General features: G+C 37.6%; 1 protein-coding gene, 1 long non-coding RNA gene and 1 pseudogene across 4 annotated transcripts; 2 read left to right on the forward strand and 1 right to left on the reverse strand.

Moving 5' to 3' along the window:
- Window positions 1–531: 531 nt before the first annotated feature.
- On the reverse strand, window positions 532–3,824 carry LOC109067945 (fibroleukin-like). The gene is made up of 2 exons (XM_019084822.2): window positions 3,101–3,824; window positions 532–1,959 (listed from the first exon to the last, which is right to left on the reverse strand). Exons 1-2 carry the CDS (start codon window positions 3,747–3,749, stop codon window positions 1,247–1,249), a joined length of 1,362 nt encoding a protein of 453 aa, XP_018940367.2. The 5' UTR covers window positions 3,750–3,824; the 3' UTR covers window positions 532–1,246.
- A 1,541-nt stretch (window positions 3,825–5,365) lies between these two features.
- Window positions 5,366–7,681, forward strand: LOC122134237 (annotated as a pseudogene).
- Window positions 7,682–8,544: 863 nt separating this feature from the next.
- On the forward strand, window positions 8,545–13,343 carry LOC109064651. 3 transcript variants are annotated; one of them, XR_006156778.1, is made up of 4 exons: window positions 8,545–8,605; window positions 9,018–9,204; window positions 9,898–9,972; window positions 10,783–12,388. It is a non-coding gene; the product is annotated as an uncharacterized LOC109064651 (long non-coding RNA). The 3 variants fall into 3 exon arrangements; XR_006156777.1 differs by adding an exon at window positions 13,227–13,343 and having other exon boundaries at window positions 8,551–9,204; window positions 10,783–11,603; XR_006156776.1 differs by having other exon boundaries at window positions 8,551–9,204.
- Window positions 13,344–15,932: the final 2,589 nt, after the last annotated feature.

A 15,932-nucleotide genomic window follows, 5' to 3' on the forward strand; every position in this document is an offset into this window, starting at 1 on the left:
GTATTGATTTAGCTGATTACATTGTCATTTTCCATATGATTGTCTTTAAAAATACGTTAAGTGTTTTATTTGTAGCTCAAAGCTCATGAGTCAAGCAGAGGGGCGGAGCTCTGAGGAGGAGGAAGGCTGTAGTGAGAGGGCCACGCCCATTTCTGCAATAGCTCCAGAAGCTGATTCACATCATGAACAACCTGCTGTCTTATCAGCAAATTCAGCCCTGCAGTGCCTGGAGCAGGTAGAAGCTCTTTAAAATAATAATAATTTATTTTGTTCGCCTGTGTCTTGCCTTCCTTAAACTGGCAAAACTAGTAAAATACCATGACACTAATGTGATTATTACTCTTAATACAGCTGTTGTGTATTTTGGATTGGAACTCTTTCAATCTATATTACATAAAATTCACTGTTGCTTACCTGTAATGATGGCCTAGCATTGTAAAATGCAGTGATAAACTGTATACAGTATCAGAATTGAGTTGAGTACAAAAATGTGCTCAACCAAATGATTGTAAGAATGACCAAAATCAACTCTCAACGTTTAGATACAGTTTTATTTGTATGAAAAAATATGAAAAAAAAAACATGAAAGTACCTTTAAAAGCGTATATTTGATATAATTTCTCCAATATACAAATAGTTTCTGAAAAAGCAGGCTAATGATGATTAGAAAAAACTAAACGTATTAATTTCAGACTGGTAAGAAAAAAAAAACATTCATCAAGGTCTGCCAAATCACACAGCAATACTTAAAAAATATATATATATATAAAAAATAATCATCCCATGCTTTCACAATAAATACTGTACATTTCCTCATTGAATGTCACAGATATCAACCTCATGGGCCTTTAGTCCATGTCTGTTAGCTTTCAACCATCTGTTTAAAAAAAACATCTAGCCTAAAAAAGTAACTTTCAGCATTTAAAATTCAAAAAGTCCACCAACAAATCATGGATGGTATAAATCAAATTAACTATTTTAAAAAGCTGTTCAGTGTGTCCCACTAAATACATCAACACATGGAAAAAAAAAAAGAGTCTGTAAAGAGGATGGTGTAGTAAACCAGTTAAACAGAAGATGGCAGTAGCACATACACAATAACATGAAATTATAACTCAAAAGACCTGGCATTTTCAGACTAGATGATGGATAGTATTTTTATGTGCCTTGCAATGTTTGAAATACGTTCTTGAGGAAAAGAGTGTAACTGCCCCAAAAATAATTGTTCATTTATACTTAAGGTGGCTTAGGGTGCATAATTCTTTGGCCTTATCATCATTTTGACATTTTTAAATGTTTGTCTGTAGTTAGTCGGATAGTACTCAGAAGTCAGGTTGTGCCACGTGCTCCAGAAGATCCCATCCCTCTTCCCTTTGTACTTTGTTTTGTAGTATTTGCCATTGAGGTTTGCTGACATGCAGGCATCAAACCACCAGCCCGATCCGTAGTACGCCCCACAGCTCCCTGAGGGGTACATGTCGTTGTCCTTGTCTGGTGTACTGAAGAACTTCTGATCATGGTTGAAGTGTTTGCTAAACTGCAGAGCATTTCCAGCAGTCCCCGAGTACCCGCTCAAAGACAGACGATAATTGAGGAACTCATTGGATACGTAGAACTGTTCATACTTGGCATACCCACGTGTGCCCTCAAAGTCTTCGAGCTCAATGCGCAGGATCATGTCCTTGGTTTTGGTGAGCAGGTGGATTTTATCATTGCCAAGCCAGAACTCCCCTTTAGGGTCACCAAAGCCCTTCTTGTATTCAGCCCAGGTGCGGCTGAAGCTCACGCTGCCGTTGATGCGACGCTGCAAGACAGTCCACCCACCACCGAATTCCTCCATTTCACAGTACACTGCAAAGCTGCCATTTCTGGGGTCAGGGGTCACCTGGTACACCCCGTTTTTCCTCTGCCCTAGAACACTGATGTCAGAGCAGTCTCTGAGAGGGATGTTTGTGAGATCTGTGGAGAGAGAGACTTATAAGCATTCTATATAATTTTACACGCATCAGGAACGGAAAGGAATGTTTCACCCTAAAATAAAAATCTAGTCAACCATTTACTCACCCTCATGTTGAATTAAATCTGTATGATTTTCTTTTTTGTAATGAACACATTAGAATATATTTTGAAGAATGTGGGTAACCCTTAAAGTTTCTGGTTCCCAATGACTTCCATAGTATTTTATTTTTACTTAGGTCAGTGGCTACCAGCAACTGTCTGGTTACCATCATTCTTCAAAATATCTTTTGTGTTCTGAAGAAGAAAGAAACTCTTACAGCTTTGGAACAATATGAGGGTGAGTAAATGGTGACAGAATTGTAATTTTAGGGTGAACTATCCTTTTAAGGTCATACAGATTTTAAACTGTTAGAATGTACGAAACACGTACGTGTTTTTATTTGTTTGTCTTCTGATGCTTGTGATGCATGATGCTTGTGTAGATGACCCAAAAAGTTATAATTTGGTTCTAATTTGGTGCTTATTACATTTATTTAATCACCATGTGATTCGATGACCAGGGTTCATTTTTGAAATGCAAGCATTGGTATAATTCATTTTCGTTCCACATCTGATTTTATAAATCCAAGTCAGAAGATTTCAATGAGGATTTGCAAAACTATTCCAGCAGCCTCTCTCTTAGCAGTTAAATTGTGCTTGATAATAAACTGAAGAAACTTTAATGTGATAGCCCCTGTTTGAGGAGGCAGTTTGAAAGCATTCAATGAGGTTTTTGTAAATGATTTACTGGAAATTATTTTCTAGTTTACCCCAGTTCTGTGTCCTAAATAAGTTCTAAATGATTTCTGACGGATCATGCGACACTGAAGACTGGAGTAATAGCTGCAGAAAATTCAGCTTTGCCATCACAGGAATACATTTTAGAATTATAAAAATGGAAAACAGATATTTTAAATTGTAATATTATCTTTGTTTTTACTGTATTTCTGATCAAATATGTGCAGCCTTGGTGAGCATAAGAGACTTCTTTATAGTCTTCCAGATAAAACATCATTATATATACATCAGTACCATATTTCCATACAGTATTCATGAAAATGTACTCCCATTGCATAATTTTAAGTAGAATTATTTAACTTACGCTGAAGTAGTTGTTGTTGTTGACCTGGACAATGTGTGCAGTTGCTGCTGATTTTGTTGACAACCCTGGTAATGTTCTCAACTTTTCTGTCCACTATATCCTCCACATTTTGCAGATTGAGGAGGTTAAGTTCCTCCAGACGGCCCTCAAGGGAGTTAATATGCGCACGTGCGTTCTTCAGGCTGATAGACATGCGGTTCATCTTCACCTGCATGTGTTGTACAATGTCATTATTACTGTTGTTCCCATTCTGGTAGACTCTCGTGCTGGTATCCCCTCGACTCTGCTCTGCGCTGTTTGTCGGAGGGTCTCTGCTGTCCATCTGCAAGTTGAGGTCTACTTGCTGCAAGCTGCACTCCAGACAGGAGCTCTTCAACCTGTTTACTGTCTCCTTCAAGCTTTGCAGCTCTTTCATGGTCTTCTCCAGTTGTCGGAATTGTTTGGGAAGCTGGATGGTCAGCGTTGGCAGTGTGATCTGGTACGGGCACTCTTCCTCATCTTCACACTGCCCAGCTGGCCTCAGCCTCACCTGGGAGCAGCTGGAACCTCCTGACACCCTTTCCAGAACCCCAGAGGGGCCACTACCAGAAGCCTCTACCTCCTGCCAGACGGCTATCAGCAGAGAACAGCACACGTACACCAGTTTCATGGTCTCAAATAAAGTGATCCAAACTGAGAGAGAGAACTGCGTCAAAGTGCAACAGCTCTGCCATTAATATCAGAGGAGAGAGAGAGAGAGAGAGAACAAAAGTGTGGGTGGGGCAGCTGTGTATTACATAATTGCACAGTCAACATCAACGCAGGAAGAATTTGGTGAAATAGGATTACTCACCCTTTCTCTTAAAACACAACACTATGAATCAGTACATGTATTTAGGAATTATGTTTGTCTTTGTTTTTTACTTTGTTTAATCGACAGTATATGAAAGAATGTGCCTCCTGTATTCCTGTAAATGCTGTGGTGTTCTGCAAAACATTGTCTGTCATCATTCATTTATTCATACTGTCATGTGTTTGCTTTACATATTGCTAATATGTTTGTATTGGCATAGGATCATTTGTTGTTGTGAAGCAGTGTCTTACTGTAATACTGGCTGTAATAGGAACAAGCTTTGTTTGGGACTTTGGTGTAGTGAACTCTAGTAATTATTTAATCTTAAGCAGATGTGTCGAGACATCTGCCAGAAATAGCTTCACAGTTTTGTTTTTGAGAGCTTTTTTCCAAAAGAATTGGTGCTGCAATTTTCTGCAGAAGTCTGTTATCATCAGTATACTCCATTTTTACATTTTTTTTTTTTTTTTTTTGTTCTAATAGATCAGCACAGAGATGTGTTATCCCAGCTGCCAATTGTAAGATGTGCTCCAGTGTCTTACTTCAAAGCTGGTCCTCCACATGTGTGCCTCATAATTTCTCATAATCTTGACAGTAACCAGCTTTAAGTCTTCTGCCTTGGGTCGTTGCAGGAAGTCTGTCTCAAAATAAAAGTGCTATAAATAGGAAATGATAACACACAAGCTGCTCCTCAAGAAAAATGGCCAGCAAATGTCAAAAAAAAAACAAAAAAAAACCTTACTTCTAGTAAATAACATCTTGATGAAAAAGTGAAAGTTTAAGTTGTGACATTTGCCAAGTATGGTAACCCATACTCGGAAAAATTTCTATGCCATTAACCCATCCAAGTGCACACACACACAGCAGTGAGAAGTGAACACACACCCGGAGCAGTGGGCAGCTATATCCAGTGCCCGGGGAGCAACTGGGGGTTCAGTGCCTTGCTCAAGGACACTTCAGCCATGGGTATTGAGGGTGGAAGAGAGCGCTGTTCATTCACCTTCCCCCCACCTACAACTCCTGCCAGCACCGAGACTCAAACCTGCGACCTTCGGGTAACAAGTCCAAATCTCTAACCATTAGGCCACAGCTGCTGATAACACTAGTGATGAAAATGAGAAATAATCATACTGCATTTACTGTTGTTTTACAGATTTGTGAGGTGAAATCCAATAATTCTAATAGGAATTCAACATAAATTTGCCACGCTGACCAACAGAAATCTGCGGGTTTTGTAATTAACATGTACTGTATTGCTACATTATTGAAAATAGAAAACAGACCTTTTCAGCTTTTCTGTGACTGCATTTTAAGACCGTACAAACTTATTTAACTGTCTCACAGAGCCTTGTTTTCATTTGCATGTTATCTATAAGTTAAATTAAGCTTAAGTCAAAGCAGTTAATATTAATGTGAAAGATCTTCAACATTAGATGGATCTCAGCCCTGCACAGCAATTATATAATCTGTTTATTTGGATCGTTGATAGTTCTTTTTCATCTTTGTCCTTAGCTGTTCTCCACGGGAAAGGTCAGCGGGGAGAAAGTGGCTCATCTTAGGGCCAGTTTCAACTTCTTGAAAATGAAACATGAAACTCTTAGAAGTTCTCAGGAATCTGAAATGCTTCTGCTGCAGGAGGCGAAGGCATTACACACCATGCTAGGGCAGCAGAAGCAGGAGCTGGAGAAGGCTGAGCTGTTTCCTGAGGGACCGGACACAGAGGTCAGCAGAATGAAACAGACACTTCTGCAGTACTACAACCAGCTGAAGGAGGATGAAGAGAGAATACCAGATGCAGTTCCAGTTTGAGTGGTAAGATGTCCTGCAGGACCAAGATGTGTGGATTTGCTTAGGCTCCATTTAAAATATTCAGAAGGAAGAGGTGTTTAGCATATTTTAGTGAAGACTTGCTGTGACTTGTACTATATCTGCATCTCTCTGAACACTCGCCTCCTTGTGTCCGAAAACAAAATCACACCTCCAAAATGCATGATGTATGCTGAGTCATAGCTCACACTCCTGCCAGAAAGTGTTTGCTGACCTTTTTCTATGTGACTTTTGCAACAAACATCTGTGAATAACTTTTAAAAAGGGCAAAAGCTACTAATAATCTTAAATCAGACCTGTAATATTTTGGTGTGGTAAATTTGTGTGCCATTTTGATGTGGTAAATTTTAGATTGATCAAAACCTCACTGCTTACGTGAAATTATATGTTAAAGGTGCCACAATAAATAAATAAATAAATTTCTAATTGACAAAAAGCACTAAATAATAACAGTGAATTTACTGATTGTGTTAACATTCATGTAAACATGAATTATATGATTTAAGAACTTCTAAGTGTGAACTTCTAACACATCTGAGAATCACTAGAGATGTATTTTACCTATGTGAGTTGGTCAGTCGGGCATTCGTACTGCAGGTATATTAAAGCCAGATGTAGTTTCTACACATATGGCTATTACAGCATGTCCTGAGTGGGTCCTTCATCCTTAGCCAAACTGACATGGATTCACATTGCACAGCATGCTTTTGCTCACCTTTACCTTAATTTTTTTGGGACAGTTTAGTTCATGTTGAAAGCAGTATTTGCGCTCAGCTAGAATATTTGTACACATGTGCCTCAAGTTTGTGAACAGTTTTATTTAAAGGGGTCCTTTTATGCTCTTTTACAAATTCTTGATTTTGTTTTGAGGGTGTACTAGAACAGGCTCTCATACTAGGTTGTTCGAAAACATTATTTTTCACATATTTTATATTATTACAACCTCTCCCTCTCCAGTCTGGCATGAACGGCTCAAATAGTTCCTGTTTCAAATAAAGGCATACCTTCTGAAATACTAAATGTGGTGTGATCGGTTTGCTGGGCCAGTCTGTGTTGTGATTGGCAGCACTCAGCGCCTGTCAGGAAATGTCTCCTTACCATAGCCACCTGCTGTGAGCTTCAGTGTAAATATTCCATCAAAAATCAAATCAATTTAAACCCAGATGATTGTAACCATTCTAAGTTTGTCTGCCTTGGAAACACTAGCGTGTCTCCGACATAGTGATAACACCTGCTGCCTTCTCTAGTGCAGCTCAACCAGGTCTCGTCCCATTCGTCGATCTTTGTGATATCACAAATCCCGGAAAAGATGCGTTGTAGTCCAAACGAGTCGTTCGTTGTAGTTTTTGAAAAGTGATTTCTGTTAAATAAAATATCTCCTTTTGAATTGAACTTTGAGCTTTGTAACTTTGTAGATATTTTTTATGCTCAAACAGCAACATTACAGACTAACTAAAGTTGAAAAAGTGAAAAAACATAATAGGACCCCAACCCTTTAAAATGTTCAATAACTCTAGCCACAGTTGTACTTGTGAAATATCCTGTGTGCTTAAAAATGATTATTTTGCAAGTTTATATCATGCATATTTGAGTTCCTTTTTGTATGAATTGCTTCATATCTTGATTCTATTCACGTCCTGATTTCTGTTAAAATTCATGAAATTTGTTTCACAGAATTTTATTTCTCCTTTTTAGTCTAAAAGAGAAGAAGCTCTGCCTTGAGAAAGAATACCAGGACCAATCTAAACTGGTTGTAAGTATTGCTGAGACGGTGATGATTTAGGATGAATTAATCACCGGGTATTCCAGACAATTAATGTTGTTTCACTAGGGAGACTGAAACGCTTAAAAACACAGACACAAAAAAGACTGAATTGCTGCAATAATAAAACTTCAGATCCTTCTACTTAAACAAAAAACCAAAAAAAAACAAAAATAAAAAACCACATAAAATTAAATAATAAACAAATAAAAATAAACACAGTATCTTTATTTAAGTTATGAATAAATAAATATATAGATACAATGGGTATAGAAAAGTATCACCCCCCTTTAAAATCACATTTTGTTGCTTTGCAGCCTGAAATGAAGACGGACAGTTTTTGTTTTATTCATATGGTCACAAACGTTTGGATCTCTCTGTACTGTATATATTTTTGTTGTCCTGTATATCCTCAGGAGCTAAAAAAAAGAACATGGCCCTGAAGAATAGTTGTGAGGAGGTGAGAAAAGAGATGGTTCAGCTTAGACAGGAAGTGAAGACTTTAACTGAGAGCATGGAGACCCAACAGAAACATAAAGAAAGAACAACATGAGTTGGAGAATTTAAAACATCTTGAAAGAAATTAGGTAAGCAAGACCACTAAGTGGAATCCAAATTATCAGTCCTTTTAACCATGCTGAGCTGGCTCAGGTGCTTCTCATACCTGTTCAACTGGGAAAGGAGATCGACAGGGTCGCCCACAAGAAATCAAATGTGTCTTGTTCCTGCATAGTCACAGGGGTCTTGTCCTGCACCACAAAGAAAATCAAATATTTGTCTTGTTACTCTGCATCTGTTTCCTTACAAAAGTAGTATACTTCAATGGAAAGTATTTGAAAGTTCAAGTAACTTTGAGTATTTGTAAGTATTCAAGTATACTTATTGTCATTATAAGTCATATCTTAGAAGACATAAAGCCCATGGAGTACATACTGTCATAGAGAGCTGCAAAATCACATTACCTTAATACATCAAAAACATAACTAGAAAATCAAACAACAGCAAAAGATCAACACAAACAGCAGAGCAACATCGTCAGGAGCACATGGAGCATCAGCAGAAGATGGAGACAAAGTGCAAGGAGGTAAAGGAGGCCAAAAGAGTGGTGGTACGAGAAATGGAAGACCACAAGTCTCAGCTGGTGGCTGCAGAGAACAAACAAGACAGACTCCTCAAAGAACTGCAGATGACCAAAGAAAAAGAGGCCATCTTCATGGATCAAATGTTGTTATCTCAGAGTTTCTCGACAGATTGATTAGGATTTACATCAGAACTCTACTCTGACAATACCCAAAATGTTTCTAAGATTAAAGACCCTTCAGAAACAGCCTTCAAAAGACCCTTTTGTAAAATATGTAAATAATACATGAAAAAAGAGGCTATGTTTTGGGGGTTGGAGGAAGAAATCTGTTTGCAAAAAAGTTATATAGCTGTGTTATAAGTCAAATAAAGAAATTTTTGAGTAAATCTACAGGATTGATTGTTTTGGACTACAGGGTTCTGCTGGACATCAACATGGAGCAGATTGTTGCTGAGTGCAAGTCTCTGCGTGATTAACTAGCTCGAGATACACGGCTGAAAGACAAGCTTGTGCGAGTCCTGAAGAGGAATGAACTGCAGCTGAAACAGGCCAGAGACTCCTTTGCTAACACTCAACAGCAGCATGAGAGGACCCAGGCTCAGGTGACTCAAAACATGATAATAATAAATAATTATATTAATAATCATACTGTAAGAGTGTTTTCAAGATTTACCAGAATTTGGCAACACAAGAATGATGTTTAGTGGAAATGAAATATTTTGTGACGTCCTACATTTCAGAATTGCTGTGACGCCATTTCTTTCTTACGTTATGTACAAAAAGGCTGATCATAGTTATTTTATAATAACAGGAACTATTAGTTACTTTGTATTTTAGATATTTTTTTTTACATAAGACACATGGCCTGGTAGTCATGTAATTTTAGTAATTTTCTGTCTGCTTTCCAGCTGTCTTTTCATTACAATGGAAGAAGGTCCCCAAAAAGAGACACTGAAATTGAATGATCTTTTCTTAAATGTTATGCTGAAATAAAGCGTATAGTAGCTGTCATGAATTACATTTGGGAAGTTGATGTCTTGTGTTTTGAGATGCTGTACTCTATATAAAACTATTTTAAACAGCATTATGGTAATATATGGTAACATCATAGTTTTATGAGCTAATATTAATTGAGCACCTACCCTGAATATTTTTTCTTTTATAAATTATTTTTATCACACCATTTAGTGAAGGTACAAAAGTAATCTATACAAAAGTGGAAGGTACAAAAGTGACTATAAAGAAATAATTTGCTTGTTTTATTGTTTTCTATCGTTTAACTTTTTTTTGTGTAGAGAGAGACAGTCTCAGATGGTGACTGCTTGTTGCAGAGAAGAAGAGATCTGGAAAAACGCAGTTTGATTAGCAAGGTATGTACAGTACATTATGACAAATGGCTTTCAGTTGACATAATGTCTAAGTTGTGTGGCAAGATACATTACAAAATGAGTTTGTGTCCATGTATGTTTTCATGTGTCTATGTGTGAGAGAGTAGCAGTCTGTAGCAGGGCTGAAGATACAGCTGGTTCAAGAATACGTGGAACAGGAACAGGCTTTGATTAGAGAGTCCTATCGCCGTAGAGACAATCATCTCATACTTATACTTCATCATCTCATACTTATCAAAGCAGATGAAAGAGAGCAGAAGAGCCGTGAGCTCCTCAAAGCACAGGTTAAGCTCTTACCTATCCAAAATATTTACAGCAGGGTTCTTCAAATCTGCACTGCAGAGTTTATTTCAAACCCTGATCAAACTCACCTACCTGTGATTTTCTAATGATCCTGAAGACAGTGATTAGCATGCTCAGGTGTGTTTGAATATGGATAGAGCTAAAATCTGCAGGAAAGTGGATCTCATGGGCCAGATTTGAGGTTCCCTGATTTACAGAATTGTCATTTTTGGGTGAGCTATTCTGTTATGCTAGATGATTGATATGATTGTTGTTGCAGCTAAAATATAAGCATGTCAAGCAAGATCTGTAGGGGAAAGTACTTGTTATTCAAGAACACTTGAAACAGACTCAAGAGACCCAGTCGAGGTACTTACCGGTGACTGACACATACTCTATAGACAGGCTGAAACAGAGCTGAAACTTTTGCCTAATTTAGAAAGAATCAGGTTTGTTAGCCTGTAGTCTGTTCAGTAAATGTGTATTTGAATGTTTTCTATCCCTCAACAGGCTGGGTGTGTTTTCTAAACTGTATGAAGTCACCAAGGGCAAGCGGAACAAATACCTGAGCCTGATCCACATCTCAAACCAGAACCTGGCAGAGGTGCAAGAGAAGCTGGCCAAACTGGAAGAAAATCTTAAGACACTGCAATCGATTGCTATCAACAAAGACAAGTACTGTAGTTCTCACGTTATACGTTATACAGTACTTATTTATTTTTTTGCATACTACAATCTGACTACACCACACCATAAAATAATATTTGGTTAATGTGCTTGGTTACACTCTGGGTGGCTGGAAAAGTCCAGTCTACAACACTCTCACAGCTACAAGCTCAGAGACAATATGAAGAATGAGATCACAAGGGTGTTACAGGTTCTGCAAGAAATGTACCAGAAATGAGAGGAGCAGAAATTGAACCTCGGCAAACTCATGGAGTCAATCAACATGCTAGAGCAAAAAAGTTGCATATGTGCAAGAGCTACGAGGCTGCCATGCAAGAACGCACCCAGCGGTGGGAGAGTTATAGATGTTTGAGGTGAATTCTTATAGTCTGGGGTGGCATTTGCACCATAACTTTGTATCTGTGTTTGTGTTGTCAAGGCTGTGCAGCTTGTAGAAAAAGAGCAGGAATTGTATATTTTCTATGAGAAGTTAAATGGTGATGGAAATGATCGAAGACAGCAACCTGAAGATACAAAACATGGAGGATGAAATCGGCAACCTGAAAACTGATCAGAAAGACCAAGAAAGACAGAACAACCCACACATGAAACAGTTCTCCAGTAAACTGGCACTAGAGGAAGAAAGCATCTTATTACAGATACAGGTACCTCCATCTAAATTCAGAAACTATTGTGCAACCTTTATCTAAAACAATAATAATAATAAAAAAAAGTCATACAGAGTGACTTCTCAGTGGGTCTTCCAGCTTTTGCATTAGATTGGGTGAAGCAGCCAAAGAGATGATCTGTAACAGATACATAAATCAAAAAACAATACTATAAACTATATTGCAGTGGAATGTAAGTAAAGGTTAGATTGTATATAATATTCCAGGTGGCACACATACTCACAGATGTGCTCTTTTTACCATTTATAGTTCTTTCTAAGAGATAAAAGTGAAATAAACCATCTTAGCAAGAATCTACTTGATAGTTTTATACCACGCTGTGTTTAATCAACAGAGTCTCTTCATATAAACATCTACTGCATCAGTGCAGATAAAATAAACATTTAAATATTAGATTGTGTTTCTAGTTCTCATGCTTGCAGTAGGGCTTAAAGCCAGGGGTAAAAACATATTATGTCCTCAGACACTGTGTGCAATGCCAAACTAGTCCAATGTTTTTCACTACATTTACATTTATGTCACATTTTCCACATAATACTGATGTGGACAAACGCTTCCTGAAGTCCAACACATTATGGCTACACTGAAAATATCTGTACACTACCGTTCAAAAGTTTGCGGTCAGTAAGATTGGTCATTGAATTGATCAGTAGTGACAGTTAAGACTTGAATAACTATACCATTTTTTTTTTTAACTCTATTCATCAAATAATTAATGTATAATTGTTTCCACAAAAACATTAAGCATATTCAGCTTTATTAATAATAATAAGGAATGTTTCTTGAGCTCTAAATCAACATATTAGCCTGATTTCTGAAGCATCACGTGACACTGAAGACTGGAGTAATGACTGCTGAAAATCCAGCTTTTCCATCACAGGAATAAATTACATATAAGACTTCTTTCAAGAAGATTAAAGCAGAAACAAAGGATTAAGACTCAGACCCCAAACATTGTCTTCACCGTCCGTCCTTCTATTACTCTAATTCATTAGATTGCTTAAGAAGGCTTTTATTCATGAGCTTGCAGAGAACTAAAAGAGGACTTTTATGTCCAGCCCTTGGCCTGTCTGTTGTGGGCTCATGTTGGTGTGTTGGCTCAAGTGTCGCTCTTCCTGGCTGTCGTCTACATAACACTGATATCTTGCAGGTCTCTCCCAGATCAAGTCCACTTGGACATCTAACTTGCATTTCAGCTTTTCCTCTTTAATGAGATGCATAACACTGGGTGAGCTGTGTTATGCGGAGCCAAAGAGACATTTTTAGATTATAATTAACAGTATAGGCAAATGATTAAGATATAATTTATCAATCCAGTTAGGTTGGCTTTATTATGTCTGTGAAGACATTTCCAATCATTTGGCCTTCAACTGAGCACAACAAAACAAATACCACACCTCGACACTGGTCGACACCAGACGCAATGTAATCTTTAGTGACTGAAAAGCACAATGACACATCTGCTGCCAGCCTGACGCCATTAAGCCAAATGACTCACAGAGGGATACAAACACACACACAATACTCACATCCCGTGCATCTGTGTAATGAGAGCTAAGGGGCTTTAAATGAGTCCACTGTTATAATTGTGTCCTGAAGGTGCGGCTGTTTTTGTCTGTGGCATAGCTGTCTGACATGAAAGACAGACTGACTGAGCCAGAAAAGGCTTGTGTGAACCAAACCAGAGAAAGAAATTTGAACAGGTACAGTTACAGTTAGGGCTGCACGATTATGACAAAAATCATAATTGTCGATTATTCCCTTGAAATTGTAATTGCGATTATTAATAACAATTATCACAATTTACATTGATTGATGTTTATACCATTGTTTGATGCAACTGCATGCCATATTTTTATATGAAAATAAACATGCTGAAACACTCTAACTGAAAAATCTTTAGTGCTTTTCTATAGTATTAAGGCTCAAATGTCAACTATACATCGGATTGGTTTCTTCTTTAAATTATAAAAATAGTAAAAATATGAATGGTATTATAATGTTATACTAAAACTAAAACAATGGGAAAAAAACCCTTAAGATAACATGTAGAAAGAAAAAAACATCTTAAGTGTGCAGAATAACATAATTGGACTTTGAACGATTAATTGCCATTTTGTACGATTGCGTAATTGTGGCATCCATAATTGTAATCGCGATTAGAAATTCGATTAATTGTGCAGCCCTAGTTACAGTCCACATGAAGGTTAATGCCTTGCTTGGCAGGGACCCTCCTGTTCATCATCTTCACTAAAAAAAACCAAAAAAAAATAAATCATCAGAATAAATTATTATTATTAACAAACAATTCTTTATGCTATTTTTTATTTAATAATTATATAATAATAAATGTTCTAAATATTATTTTTTAAGAATTCTTTATATTGTAATATTGTCCAAATAAATAACTTTTTACACATTTTATTGCAAAAAATATGAGATGATGCTGACTTAGTTATAACTGAATTTTTAAAGGGTAATAATTTCTCAGTTGAATCTAATCTATTTGTTTTGTAAATGTGGGATTACAAATTTATAAAATGTTAAATCTAGGTTCTAATGTAATAGTATGTACATTGTGTTTTTACATTTTGAGGTTAATATGATGACATTCTGAGATGATCAAGTCAAGCAGCCCAGGTTTTTGAGACATTGACCTTTTGTTTGCTCTTCCTGACCATAAACTCAAGGCACAGCTGTGCCTTTGTTTCTGTGATAATGTGAAGGTATGGGCGATACTGTCAGGCCACCTCTGTATTTAAATGACACTGTTATACTGATGAGATCAAGGCTGGGAAAATGCCAGTGTCTGGCACTTTCCTGATTCCATTTGCTTGCTTTGTTTAAATTGTCTCCACCTCTATGTATCCCTCCCCCTTGAAATGTATATAAACTCCAAAGTATCACTGCTTTGGTTAGACCTTTGATGACTGTAGCAATGAGCAGAGCGTTCTCAATAAAGAATGCTGCTGAAGATTACCCAAGAGTCTCCTGGTCTTCGCTTCTGAATTTCCAACAGTTTTGGTGCCGTGACCCGGATAGAGCTTCTCACCTGAATCCAGATTGAAACTGCAATCTCAACAAAGATCAGACTTCATTCCAGACTGAATCTTTCTGTACAACCAAGGGTTGGTGAGTGTAACTCTATCCAAAAGAACCTTTAAGACCAGTATCCTCTGCACCGCCAGAGAAGAGTTAACAGACAGCTGCAGGGTTTGGTTAACTAAGTTACCCTCTAAAAATGTATTTTAGAGATGAAAATATCCTCTGTTTAGGCAGGGAAGATTAGCATCACATGCAGGGAAGTTTAGCGTAAAGTGCTAGAAGTTTGTGTTACCCTCTGTCTCGGCAGGGAAGTTTAGCGTAAAGTGCTAGAAGTTTGTGTTAACAAGTGTATCCTCTGCTTGCCAGGGAAGTTTTAGAACTGTCCTGTTGTGTCAGAAAGACTTTACAAAATGTTGAGAAGGAATGCTAAGCTGATTCCAACAACTAAGAAAGGTGGACTAGCTACTCCTTTATGGACAGACAGTGAGTTCAAATCATTGTTAGGAGAGCACATGGACTCAATAGTGACAGAGTCAGTCAGATTGGATTTGACAAAGAAATTTGGTATTGATCCAGAAAAAGTATGGTCAATTGAAGAATGTAAAAAGGTACTAGGATCATGTATTCGCAAGAACAATGTAAAAGGCATTATCTGCTGCCACAGAGAATTTGGTTTAGCTTTAGCTACGGAACATTCTCAGCGTAGCAGAGCTAGAGAATCCTCTTTGACTAAGAAATTGAACCGCAACAAAGCTGCAGCAAAAACTGATGTGGAAGAAGTTAGTCAGCCTGATAACAATTATCCTGACTTACAAGCTTTTTTTGAAACAGATGTAGCCATCCAGTCAGTGACTGATGTGCCTGTAAATTCAGTGAAGGTATGTGGAGCTAGGAGAAGATCTCAGAGAATTGAGGGAACTGAAAGTGTTCCTCCCAACTCTTCTGTTGTCCAAGTACAAACTGTTGCCAACGTTCTAGGACCTAAAGATATAGAGAGACTATCCCAGAGCTTACCCTCAGCACGCACAAATTTTACTGAATTTAGAAGAGCACTGATCAGCAAAATGCGTCTCTATGACATGTCGTTAGCAGAAGTCACACAGCTGATGTCACAAATTCTAACTGAATCTGAACTCAACAGTTTTGAGTCTGCTGTTACTTCTGAACTACGACATGCCAGTAAAGATGAATTGAGAGAGGGAGTTCTGAGAGAGTTAAAGAACATTGTTGGACCAAAAGTGAATTGGTCAAAGGTCACTA

The sequence above is a fragment of the Cyprinus carpio genome, chromosome A4 (genome assembly GCF_018340385.1).
Source record: "Cyprinus carpio isolate SPL01 chromosome A4, ASM1834038v1, whole genome shotgun sequence".
Taxonomy (NCBI): Eukaryota; Metazoa; Chordata; class Actinopteri; order Cypriniformes; family Cyprinidae; genus Cyprinus; species Cyprinus carpio.